At 42.2% G+C, this 13438-nt stretch overlaps 1 protein-coding gene across 2 annotated transcripts in view; it reads left to right on the top strand.

Annotated features, from left to right (window-relative positions):
- The window catches only part of LOC139478290 (serine-rich adhesin for platelets-like), a 67740-nt gene that overhangs the window by 45970 nt on the left and 8332 nt on the right, over positions 1-13438 (top strand). The window contains exons 16-21 of one of the 2 annotated variants that reach the window (XM_071260703.1): positions 2742-2897; positions 3375-3563; positions 9423-9584; positions 10369-10476; positions 11222-11332; positions 12692-12829. In XM_071260703.1, the coding sequence (XP_071116804.1) occupies positions 2742-2897; positions 3375-3563; positions 9423-9584; positions 10369-10476; positions 11222-11332; positions 12692-12829 (864 nt within the window). Of the gene's footprint in view, positions 1-2741; positions 2898-3371; positions 3564-9422; positions 9585-10368; positions 10477-11221; positions 11333-12691; positions 12830-13438 lie in introns of both variants that reach the window. The other variant, XM_071260702.1, reaches the window with a different exon arrangement.

The raw sequence follows: 13438 nt of genomic DNA, 5'->3' as shown, positions 1-13438 counted from the left end.
AGGTGGTCGCACCCTCCCCCGGCTAGGATGTCAATAAAAGGCATTCTATTCAGGTGCACCCTACCAAGGATATGATCTCGGCCCTTGATGAGAGCTTTAGTAAACTTTCGCCGACTCCGTCCTTCAAAGCTCCACGTTATAGGAAGAGTGATTACCCCTTCCACTCTCTCCAGTTTGCGGAACACCTCATTGATCTTGAGGAGGATCTTCATTAGATGACCGGGTTCAACCGCCCAACCTCTGTGCAAGTCTCAGACACTAAATTCGCCTACGTGGAAACTGAAATTCGTCGCTGTCTCAAGCCCCTCTCCCTCATGGCATTGACCTCCAAAATTATTATCCAGGACCCGTCGGAAGACAATCCACAGACCACCTCACCACCGTCCTGTATTACCTTCAGCAACAGGTGGAGCACATGCAAGCTGCACTGGTGGAACTCACGACCACGCATCGCCTGGGCTACCTAGCTTTGGGCTACCCAGAATTCAAGTGACCTTCATCAACCCTGGTCCTATCCAGCCCTCTTTAACAGTCAAGTCTCGAAGAATCATGTTTCAGCCTTTGCCCGTTACAAGATGAGGTGTCCTCAAGGCCCTGGCTAGAGTTTCACAGCCTGCCTCTTTCAAGCTGTCCCAGTCTGGCTCCTACCAGCCCCGATGCAACTCGCTTCAGCCCTGAGGTCAGGGCTCCTCCTCCAATCTTCTAAGCAGAGGCAGAGGCAAGTCCTCAGGATCATACCAGTCCAAGGGAGGGAGTGGCAATCAGAAGGACATCAAGTGAAACTCCATTACCAATGGGCAGTCCTCGAATTCTGAATTCCTTTGGCCCCATAGCTATTCACATGCCTCGTACCTCCATCTGCAGGATATTCAGTTCGAGGGCTACATAGACAACTGCTTCCTGAATCACTTGGACACTGTCACTCTACTTCGTCACAGGGACTTCACCCTTCATCTCCTCCAACTGGGATTTAAATCAACCTCAGGAAGTCAGAGTTGACACCCTCATTCCGCCTTTTAGTTCATCAGCGGTCTTTTTCAGACTGACCTCAACCTTCTCTCTGTACCCAGGGACTGGTGGATGCATATACAACTACACTTGGTCCCGGCTCTCCACCAGCCACACACACTATGTCAGTGGCAAGTCTTCCTGGGCCTTCTAACCTCAGTACAGAACTTGACGTACAGAGAAAGACTCAGTCCAGATGTTCCAGATTTTTAGGCATCAAGATCCCTCGATTCCTATTGTCCTCCCGGATAACCTCAAACCTCATCTCTGGTGGTAGATGGTGGAATCGAACGTCTTAGACGGCGTCTCCTTGACTAGGCTTACTACCTCGTTGCAGCCATTCGTGGACACCTTCCTACAGGAATGGGGTGCACACCTAGAGGGACAGGTCACCTTGGAGCTGTGGTCTGCCGATCAGTTCAGTGGCACATCAACAACCTCTAACCGGAGGCCCTCATTCTCTCCCTCTGTCTTATCCTGTTGGCAGACCCTCCGACATGCCCGACTTTCCATTTAACAGGGAACATAACCGTCGTCTGGTACCTCCGGAACCAGGAAACAACTTACTCACCCTCCCTCCTTCAACAGACGTTCTGCTTCTTCAACCTATCTTCAGAGCATGGCATGATCTCAACTGAAATACTGTTTATTTACCCATGAAAGTGGACATGACATGGTCTCAACTGAAATACTGTTTATTTACCCATGAAAGTGGACATGACATGATCTCAACTGAAATACTGTTTATTTACCCATGAAAGTGGACATGACATGATCTCAACTGAAATACTGTTTATTTACCCATGAAAGTGGACATGACATGGTCTCAACTGAAATACTGTTTATTTACCCATGAAAGTGGACATGACATGATCTCAACTGAAATACTGTTTATTTACCCATGAAAGTGGACATGACATGATCTCAACTGAAATACTGTTTATTTACCCATGAAAGTGGACATGACATGATCTCAACTGAAATACTGTTTATTTACCCATGAAACTGGACATGACATGATCTCAACTGAAATACTGTCTATTTCCCCATGAAACTGGACATGACATGATCTCAACTGAAATACTGTTTATTTACCCATGAAACTGGACGTGGCATGATCTCAACTGAAATACAGTCTATTTCCCCATGAAACTGGACATGACATGATCTCAACTGAAATACTGTTTATTTACCCATGAAACTGGAAGTGGCATGATCTCAACTGAAATACTGTTTATTTACCCTTGAAAGTGGACATGACATGATCTCAACTGAAATACTGTTTATTTACCCTTGAAAGTGGACATGACATGATCTCAACTGAAATACTGTTTATTTCCCCATGAAACTGGACATAACATGGTCTCAACTGAAATACTGTTTATTTTTCCATGAAACTGGACATGACATGGTCTCAACTGAAATACTGTTTATTTCCCCATGAAACTGGACATGGCATGATCTTAATTGAAATACTGTTTATTTCCCCATGAAACTGGACGTGGCATGATCTCAAATGAAATACTGTTTATTTACCCATGAAACTGGATGTGGCATGATCGCATCTGAAATACTGTTTATTTCCCCCTGAAACTGGACATGATATGGACTCAACTGAAATACTATTTATTTTTCCATGAAACTAGACGTGGCATGATCTTAACTGAAATACTGTTTATTTACCCATGAAACTCACTCAGACTGTGACAACATTTGTACCATTTATTTTCCAGCCTCCGTGAGTCGGTTATCTCATCTCAACCTAACTGTTCCTGGTGAGACTCCCAAAAGTGGGGTGTCATTCCGCCAGAGGAGAAGAACAAGTATCAGAGACAGCGAGCAAAGCAGTATGAACCTGTCCTGTCCTGTACAGTTTTCTCCTCCAAGTGGTAGGTTAACAACATTAGCTATTTTTCCTGCAGCCCCAGATATTGGTTTAATACTTATCAAATGCCAAGGTTACCAGGTATACATTTGTTTATGATTTTTACGTGATTGAGAAAGTAAATTATGGGTTCAGAAAGAAGTTAGTTAGAAACGTGGGTGTTTGTAGCTGAACAATCTCATTAAAATCATGGAGAGCATGTATTCCAGGAGTAAATGTTTGTTTACTCCAAAGTATATTCCAGTTATGTCACGGTGGCCAGACACACTAATAGTTGACAGCACCAGCGACAATTCACACTTTATGAGGTTAGCTGGCATCTGTTTGTTGAATTCCAAATAACCCAATGTGTCACATCTTGACTTTTCTAGTTTTGCTTGAAAAGGAATATGAGTAATCTTAATTCTACCCCTGTGTCTGATGAATTGCATGCCTCTGCAGTCTAAGATGTTCTAGTTCTAAATGGTTTTTTTCGCAGTAGAGTCTAAAACAACAAGGATACCGACAAAGAAGAGAAATTCCTCATTGAAAGGGAAAATAGTGGCAACTTCCACTTCAGCAAAACATCTCACTCCATGTTTGGCAAACTCAGATGTCACATCAGTGCAGAAAAAGAAGCGAAGAGTAACCATCAGCAACATAGTGGAGAAAGCCAGTGTCAGCTATTCAGGTAGGTCATAGTGGAAAAAGCTAGTGTCAGCTACTCAGGTAGGTCATAGTGGAGAAAGCCAGTGTCAGCTACTCAGGTAGGTCATAGTGGAGAAAGCCAGTGTCAGCTACTCATGTAGGTCATAGTGGAGAAAGCTAGTGTCAGCTACTCCTGTAAGTCATAGTGGAGAAAGCTAGTGTCAGCTACTCAGGTAGGTTATAGTGGAGAAAGCCAGTGTCAGCTACTCATGTAGGTCATTAAGGGTGAAACGATACACCGATATTCCGATGCATCGCGATACTTGACCCACGATACGATATACGATACACGTGGGCCCATTTATCGATACGCCACGATACGGAACGCAAATCTCAAGTAAAGCGTTTCCTCGCTATTGTGCCTTTCAATAAACCGCTAACTTGGTTATAGCGCGCGGTAACGCATGGCTCCCCAAAACGTACTTACATTTTTAATAAGCTCAGGTTTTACACCGACATGTTTTTCCCCATCTCAAAAAACATTATCAGCTGATCCCCGCAAGCACATAACACCGGAAATACCTGTCAGCAAATCCGAACTGAAGTACGCAATCAAATACCATTACTATACTATCTTGTTATTAAAACGTGTTCATTATATATCTGGACTTGTGTTTGTAATATATTTTATTAATTTTATTCAAAATTTCATTTAATATTGTTTTCATTAAGTTATGTGAAATCGTGTGTGAAGAGATACTGCAACCACGGTCAGATTACCGCTTTTGACGTATTGAAACGAACTTTAGTTGCTAGAGAGTGGATACATATATTAAAAATGCCATACTTTGACTCCTTAAAAGTCATGTGTGTGGCAATTTGGCGAATATATGTCAACATAACGTTTTCGCAATCGAAATACATGTAGCGCGGGAAGTCCCTAAGGTGACTGATCAAATTGTTCCATACGTAAAAATATCCTGCAACAGCAATCACCAGTACCAAAATGCTACACTTGTGGTTCTTATAATTTGAAATATATATATATATATAGTAAAAGCTGCAACTAAGGTAACACGATATTGAAATATATTATTCCTGATAAAATTCTTTGAAGTTGTATCACCGGTGGAGTACATTAATTAGTTTCTGGTGTTTGAACTTTGAATTGTTTTTAAGGAAAGTTAGAGAAAGTTCCAACTTCAGTAGTCTTGTTATTATACAATAATTTTGACTGTTCCAAAATCATGAAAGGTTCAATCTTGACATGCTTTAAGTCTTGTTTTATTTATCATTGCGTATCGAGATACGTATCGTATCGTGACCAGAATATCGAGATGCGTATCGTATCGTGACCTTCCTGTATCGTTGCAGCCCTATAGGTCATAGTGGAGAAAGCTAGTGTCAGCTACTCATGTAAGTCATAGTGGAGAAAACCAATGTCAGCTACTCAGGTAGGTCATAGTGGAGAAAGCTAGTGTCAGCTACTCATGTAAGTCATAGTGGAGAAAGCTAGTGTCAGCTACTCAGGTAGGTCATAGTGGAGAAAGCTAGTTTTAGCTACTCAGGTAGGTCATAGTGGAGAAAGCTAGTGTCAGCTACTCATGTAGGTCATAGTGGAGAAAGCTAGTTTTAGCTACTCATGTAAGTCATAGTGGAGAAAGCCAGTGTCAGCTACTCAGGTAGGTCATAGTGGAGAAAACCAATGTCAGCTACTCAGGTAGGTCATAGTGGAGAAAACCAATGTCAGCTACTCAGGTAGGTCATAGTGGAGAAAGCTAGTGTCAGCTACTCAGGTAGGTCATAGTGGAGAAAGCCAGTGTCAGCTACTCATGTAAGTCATAGTGGAGAAAGCCAGTGTCAGCTACTCAGGTAGGTCATAGTGGAGAAAGCTAGTTTTAGCTACTCATGTTGGTTATAGTGGAGAAAGCCAGTGTCAGCTACTCATGTAGGTCATAGTGGAGAAAGCCAGTGTCAACTCCTCAGGTAGGTTATAGTGGAGAAAGCCAGTGTCAGCTACTCAGGTAGGTCATAGTGGAGAAAGCCAGTGTCAACTCCTCAGGTAGGTTATAGTGGAGAAAGCCAGTGTCAGCTACTCAGGTAGGTCATATTGGAGAAAGCCAGTGTCAGCTCCTCAGGTAGGTTATAGTGGAGAAAGCCAGTGTCAGCTACTCATGTAAGTCATAGTGGAGAAAGCCAGTGTCAGCTACTCAGGTAGGTCATAATTTGTCCACATGTCAATCTACTGAACGCAAGAGACCCGTGAAGATTCCGGGGTAGAATATGTCTTCAGCTTGCCGTAAAAGGTGACCATGCTTGTCGTAAAAGGCAACTTAACGGGATCGGGTGGTCAGGCTCGCTGACTTGGGTTGATGCATGTCATCGATCCCAATTGCATGGATCGATGCTTATGATATTAATCAATGGATTGTCTGGTCCAGACTCGATTATTTACAGACCGCCGTCATATAGCTTGAATATTGCTGAGTGCGGCTTTAAACAACCAACCAACCAAACTGAATACAAAACACTTCCTCTTCAAGACTACCAACCATATGTTAGTATCATCTTCCCATGACAAGTCCTAAATTTACATGACGAAGTCACAATGGCCACCACAACCCAACTGAGACTAAAATAAATCTTAACTCCAACCTCTACTCCTGCTTTCAAATGTTCAGAGAATTGTTGATGGCATCCACAATAATGAAGCATTGTTGTAGCTTTGAAAAAATGAAAATGGCCACCATGGCAGTTGTCTCACATAAGGTGTGTGAACTGAGTTTTACTTCCAATTTTGTTTACCACATGCTCACTGAAACAGCTGTTCATACTACAGGCAGCTCCTGCATATGTATAGATCATCTGGCATCAGACTGACTGAAGGTCAAGGTTATTTATGACATTGCACTTATGAATCCAATATCTTGAATTTTTACACTTATCATACATTAACTGCTTACATTTGACAGAAACATAGCTGTGATGGGTCCAGCTGATGAGAGAAAAGTTGTTCCAACCAGAAAAGCTGGTCCCCACTCACCAGCTGCCATGTCATACCAGAAGTGGTGACATCACGGAATCTGCATATTACTGCTTGTCACCGGACACAAGTCGTGCCAATAAAATGGTCTCCAGCTATTTGGTGTCTTTGGTGCACCTGTGGTCTGCGAAATTGCATCCAACAAAAGTATAGACCTCCTTGCAATGAGTGGTCGCTTGGTTTTGTCATTGTTTTTATTCAATAATATTTATATTGGGTTGTGAAGATGACAGTTTGTTGCAAATTGTGACATGTTGTTGTTCCATTCCACCATCTTGCAGTTGTTCTCTCGTGTTTTCGAGGCACATGTCCTGTATTTCAGTGCTGGCATGGTATTAGCATTGCATGTAAATACCTTTATAGTGTAATACACATCTTATAGTAATATATATCCTTTATTCTGAATTTTAACTTTGTTCTCTATAATTGGGTATCGTACTCATTGCAACTTCATTTCAATTCATGCTAGTTGCTTACACTCTAACCCACTATTCTTTATAGTGTAATACAATTCCTATATTATAACGTTAATCGATTATTTTGATTTAAACTTTGTTTGTTCTCGATAATTGGGTTATCATCCTTCAACTTAACTTGTTTTCAATTTACGCTTGCACGTTGTAGTAATTGCCGTGGTAAAAAATCTATTAAAGATCCTCACCCACAGTGCTTGAATTGTACTCAACTTTGTATGTCAGGGTTAAAGGTAATTTTTGTTCACCTCTTTCTCCCTCAAGCTTTAGCAGATATCAGCAGGTGTGTGTCCAAACACCTGGCTCAGCAATTTCCTTGTGGCCCCAAGAGGAAGTCGGACACCAAGGACTATACGTTGCAGACTTCCCTGGTGATCACCACCCAACCTACTACTCTGGATTGGGATTGTCTGGCCCAGACTCCATTATCTACAGACCGCCGTCATAAAGCTGGAATATTGCTGAGTGCGGCGTTAAACAACAAATTAACAAACAAACAAAACAAAACTTTGGGTGGCACCTCTCTATGCACCTCCAGGCGCTTCTACTAGGCCTGTGCCTTAGGGCTCTTCAACGTTGCCAGCGCCTCTGGGCACATCTACAATGCTTGCACTTCTGGGTGCCTTAGGGATCCTTGCAATATTTGACACCTCTACATTGGTTGCATCTCTGGGCTTCACCTCTTCGTATGCACTGACCACCCATCACGGCCAGTTGATAACTGAGTTCACTGCAGCCCCACAAGCCGTCTTCCCGTCGGCTCCCTACATGGACATCTGAATGCAGACCTTTACGCAGGCAATGTTTCAGCAGGCGTATGCTCCTCCCCTTAAAGGCGTGCCTGCCTACCACCTGTCTACACTAGTGCCTCAGGCACCTTAAGTACCGCTTGCGTCTCCGGTTAACACAGCTATCTCAAGCGCTTGTAGTGCCTCCTGCCAGACATTGGCGACGGTCTCAATCCCCTCTACGTCGGTGGCCGCGCCCATGGTTGGTTTGGGATCCCCATCCACGTCACAGATTACGTCACAGGATTTGGTTTGGTCCAGGCAACCCTCCAAGGTGCCATGGTCCAAGCAACTTTCCAGGAGCTGTTCTCCTATCCTCAGTTCAAACTCACTTGACTACCCCTAGGAGGACCGAAGTCAGCCGCAATACTTATGGTTGCATGCCATCATCCTTCAGGCATACAAGATTGCGTACCTCAATCCACCAAGAGAAACAACCCTCATGAGATCCGGGTGGACTCATTGTTTGCCAGCCACTGCCTGAGGGACATGGCCTTAGAAGATGTTGAGGAAGTTGCAGTTTGGGCCCTCTGGTCATAGCCCAACACGTTAACAATCCATGACGTCATAAGAGAACTACTCCTGTCGAGGACCGGCTTTACCCGACTCGCGAAGTGCTCATTACTCGCGTTATTCTGCTACCCAGCAGTGGCTTGGTAATCCAGATTCTAGACCCTAGTGCACACTATTGTTTATTACTGTTTGTTTCATCATACTCTCGTTACCTTTCCGCACACAGGATTGGTTGATAAGTTACTGATATGCGGGAAGAGATGCACTGTACAGCTCCATTGTTGTGGGAGTGTTCTCTGAGTACACATCGTAAGGTATCCCCACCTCCATACTGTTGGATACAGATGCATTAAAGAGTAATGCAGGATAAGTTAAAAAATCTAGTAAATTCTAGATATTTTGTATATTTTCCTGCATTACTAAGTCTAAGGGCCCACCCCTCACAGACTTGCCTCCCTACGATATATTCAGACATATTTTGTGTTACCAGCAGTAATATGAAGATTCTGTCATGTGACCACTTTCAGTATCACAAGGCAGAACGTACCTGGGTCCCTACTTCTGTGGTTGGAGCAAGTTTTTTCTCATCAGCTGGACCCATCACAGCTTCGTTTCTGTCAAAAGTAAGCCATAAATGCATAAATGGGTAATGAAAGATAAGTATACAAATATATAAAATATCTAGATTGGACTAGGATTATTATTATAACCAGTTAGTTACCAAACTAGTCATACTTGAGAAGGATGATGTCTCCACTTGACATGTTTATGAAATCATGGTCACCAACAAGCAAAAGGTCAGTTATCAAATACGTTTGGAAAATGAGCAAATATTGAGGTGTTTTAATACTGAAATACTATGAGCATGTTTAGCATATCCTCACCTATTTTATGTAACTGAATTAAGGGTAGCCCGGTGCCTAATGCTCTTGGTGCCGTTGCACAAAACGTCCTTAGCACTACGACTTTTGTAAGTCTATGTTAAGGAATGGGAGTTAAGATCACCTTAGCGCTAAGATCACTTTGTACAACGGCACCCTGGTCTCTAACACTTGTTCTAATAGATCTTGTGCCTTTCTTTACAGATTCTACCGGGTCAGACCATGAACTTATGATAGGTCATACACCAAATTGCCAAATCTCAGCGCCAGACTGGAGTGATGTCACTGGCTCTCCTGTCCATATTTTTGAAATGACCAACACTGCAACACCTGATCCCATCACAGCACCACCCATATCTAAGATCAGTGAGTACATGCGCACCATCACGCTGGTGAGGCTGCAACAAGAGGACTATACCAATGCAGACCTCCACATGCACACATTGGACTTTATTCTGATAAATTAAGATATAATGGAGTAGAGGTGTGCAGTATAACCAGTCTACCACAATTTGAAATACTAATGAAAATGTTTCACAATATATTTGGAAAATACCAGTATCTTGCGTTTTTTTAAATTAGCAACTGATTCCTGAATATAATGTGTCTATTATGCATACATTGTGACCACAGCAACATCTAATAAAATGGTAGATGACTTTGAACGGGGAAAATCTGATGATTGGATCCATTTTGGATTTAAAAAGGAAAACGTGATCAGACAATAAATGATAACTCAACAAAGAGTGCATGTACAATATTGTGATACGTATTGCAATACATGAATTGTTGCAATAAATTGCAATACGAAAGTCAGGTCAATATCCTTCACTATGGCGGAGTATATTTCTCCCATCAACCAGTGTTTGGTTGTTGTGACTGGTCTGTGGCTATAATGGTACTGATTTTATACATTTTTGAGTATAATAATGATTATTTTTTCTTACTTATGTCTATCAGACAAGCGCATTCCAGCTGTTACTGGGGACAAGAGTCACTGGGTGCTTTATAAGCCCCAGGATGCCAAGTTAATTTTTTATGCACATTTGGCACGTAATGGACAAGTGATCAACTGCAAGTTGTTGCTGTTTTTATATCCTGTAATATATTGTTTATGATTCCATACCGACAGATGTGTGTCACTTTTCAGTCTATCCTCGCCCTGGTCCTGAAGGTGTTAGAAGGTCCAACCGAGTCCGACTCAGGCCAATAGAGTGGTTTAAGAATGAACAGGTTATCTACGAACGAAGAAAGTCAGGTGGGCTGTCTTCATTCAGTGCTACATTTGCTCTGACTGTTATTTATCAAACTTAAACGATACAATGGTAGATTAAGAGCTGTTGGCCCTTGCCAAACTTGTGATGTAGTTTCATCATAGATGTATAAAAAGGCTGCATTGAGTGAATGAAACTGCTTTTGAAATTGTAATTAATTCTGATTTTACGTCCATTCATAAATGTAACAATGTTTACTTCAGTATTACCCTGTTATGACCTTGGCCGTCAAATTACCCTGTTACGACCATAGCCATCACTTTGCCTGTAATGACCTTGACCGTCATATTACCCTGTAATGACCTTGGCCATCATATTACCATGTTATGACCTTGGCCTTCAATTTACCCTGTTATGACCTTGGCCTTCATATGACCCTTATCCAGTGAGACCCCATTTTAACATATCCTCAAAAGCATTATTTTAGTTTTTGTATGGTCCTAAGCATAGCCCAAAGGATACAAGTCCATGAGCTTAACCTGTCTGTTGGAAACAATTTCTGTGGATTTTAGTGTTAATATGTGGACTGTTGTTAGCTAAGCTATCTGAAAGTTTTCTGACTTGTGATAGAGGTCACTGATGTATTTTGACCCACTACTCATCCTGTGATCTATGTTTGATGTCTTTGTACATTTAGAAGATAATGTTTTCAAAATAGAGCTTGAATTTGAACTTGGAAGACATTCAAGGAAGATGCTGAGTCTGAGGATTATATTGTGAATGTTGCAGGTAATTTTGTCATTGCTGGTGTGCAGCCTTCAAAAGAAGCAGAATACCTAGCTGCTGAGGCAGAAAAGCAAAAGAAGCGTCGGGCCAGAATGAAGCGCAAGGAAACTAAAAGTGGGCATAATAATAGACACATTTTTAACCTAAGGTTCATGATACACATGATGCATACCATGTTCAGGTTCATAGCCACACATATATTTACTTCAGTATTTCAAACATATCGATAGTGAAGCTTTTCAATTCCAGTCAGGAAGAAGTTTTCTGAAGCCACTCTGAAAAACCCACTCAAGGCTAGCTTTGAGGTCATCTTTGTCATCATAGCGCTTTCCATGAAGGTGTTCTTTCAGTATAGGAAACAGGTGGAAATCACTTAGGTGGCAGGTCTGGGGAAAATGAAGGGTGAGGAAGCCCTTTGAACCCACATTGTTGCACTGCAGACTTTGCAAGTCAAGAGGTGTGAGAAGAGGCATTGTCATGAAAAGTAGAACTCCAGCACTCATTATTCCTCGCTGCTTTTCTTTGATAGAATATCTCAGGCGATGAAGCAAATCAGCATAGTAGACACTGGTAATCGTCTTTTGACTTTCTAAGTAATTAACAAGGATCACAATTTTCTTCACTGATCTTGAAGACGAATTTCTTTTGTGCCAGAGAAGTGGAATGGTGCCATATTCCATGGATTAACATTTTGACTCGGGATCATAGTGGTAGAACCATGTTCCATCACCCGTTACTAACCTCTTGACATCCTCAGTTAGCTCTAAATTTTCTCAGGCAATGTCAGTTCTTTTTTTCTTAAGATCAGAATTTAGAAACTTTGGCACCCAATGAGCAGATATATTATTCATCTGTAAATGTTTATGAAGGATAGTTTCAATAGCTTAGACTCGTCTTGGTAATACATCAATCTGACAGTATAAGTTTTTTCTATCTCCTTTATTGCATCTTCATTGATGGAAGTTGAGGGATGTCCAGACCAAGGGTCATCATCAAGGCTTGTTCTCCCAGCCTTAACCATAACTGCCCAACGTTAACAGTTGAATAGCTAGGACACTTATCCCCATACATTTGTGACATGTTGTCATGAATTTCTTGGGGTGTATTTTTTCTCTAAAGTCAAAAACTTGATGACAGTTGGGTATTCTTTTCAATTTTTGTGTCCTTTTGGAGCCTGATCACAATCAACTGGGTGTGACTAATATACAAACAGACTGAACGGACCATATACACTTGCAATGAACTACTTAAACAATGTACTACATTGACTAGTTCACTTAGTTATGGCCCATAGTTAGTCAGGCTTAGAAGAACTTTTTGACCAGCCCTCGTAGATTGAGAGTTCAGTATTTGCTTTTGAGCATTTGATTCACACGTTCTAATACTCAATGACCTGTAATGGTATCTTCTTATCTTATTTTGTAAATTAACAAAGTTTGTAGCTTTATTAATAACACATTTCTGTTTTCACAGGTTCAAAATTATCAAGAAATAGATTACTTGCCAAAGCAAACCTTTCTCTACACACTGATCTCTCTGCTGACAAGGACTACACGGTCAGCACTGACTTCCCTATCATGAACCCAGAGACACAACAAGAGGTACTTGTAGGTGAGTCATGTCCCTTTTCCTGTCATTGAAGCTTGTACGTGAATCATGTCCCTGTCAGTGGAGCCTGTAGGTGAATCATGTCCCTGTCAGTGGAGCCTGTAGGTGAATCATGTCCCTGTCAGTGGAGCCTGTAGGTGAATCATGTCCCTGTCAGTGGAGCCTGTGGGTGAATCATGTCCCTGTCAGTGGAGCCTGTAGGTGAATCATGTCCCTGTCAGTGGAGCCTGTAGGTGAATCATGTCCCTGTCAGTGGAGCCTGTGGGTGAGTCATTTCCCTGTCAGTGGAGGGAGCCTGTAGGTGAGTCATGTCCCTATCAGTGGAGCCTGTAGGTGAGTCATGTCCCTATCAGTGGAGCCTGTAGGTGAGTCATGTCCCTGTCAGTGGAGCCTGTAGGTGAGTCATGTCCCTGTCAGTGGAGCCTGTGGGTGAATCATGTCCCTGTCAGTGGAGCCTGTAGGTGAATCATGTCCCTGTCAGTGGAGGGAGCCTGTAGGTGAGTCATGTCCCTGTCAGTGGAGCCTGTAGGTGAATCATGTCCCTGTCAGTGGAGCCTGTAGGTGAGTCATGTCCCTATCAGTGGAGCCTGTAGGTGAATCATGTCCCTGTCA

Source organism: Haliotis cracherodii, unplaced genomic scaffold, assembly GCF_022045235.1.
Source record: "Haliotis cracherodii isolate W230 unplaced genomic scaffold, xgHalCrac1.p SCAF_4, whole genome shotgun sequence".
Classification (NCBI taxonomy): Eukaryota; Metazoa; Mollusca; class Gastropoda; order Lepetellida; family Haliotidae; genus Haliotis; species Haliotis cracherodii.
The sequence above is the reverse complement of the archived record's forward strand: the minus strand, read 5'-3'. Positions and strand labels throughout refer to the sequence as shown.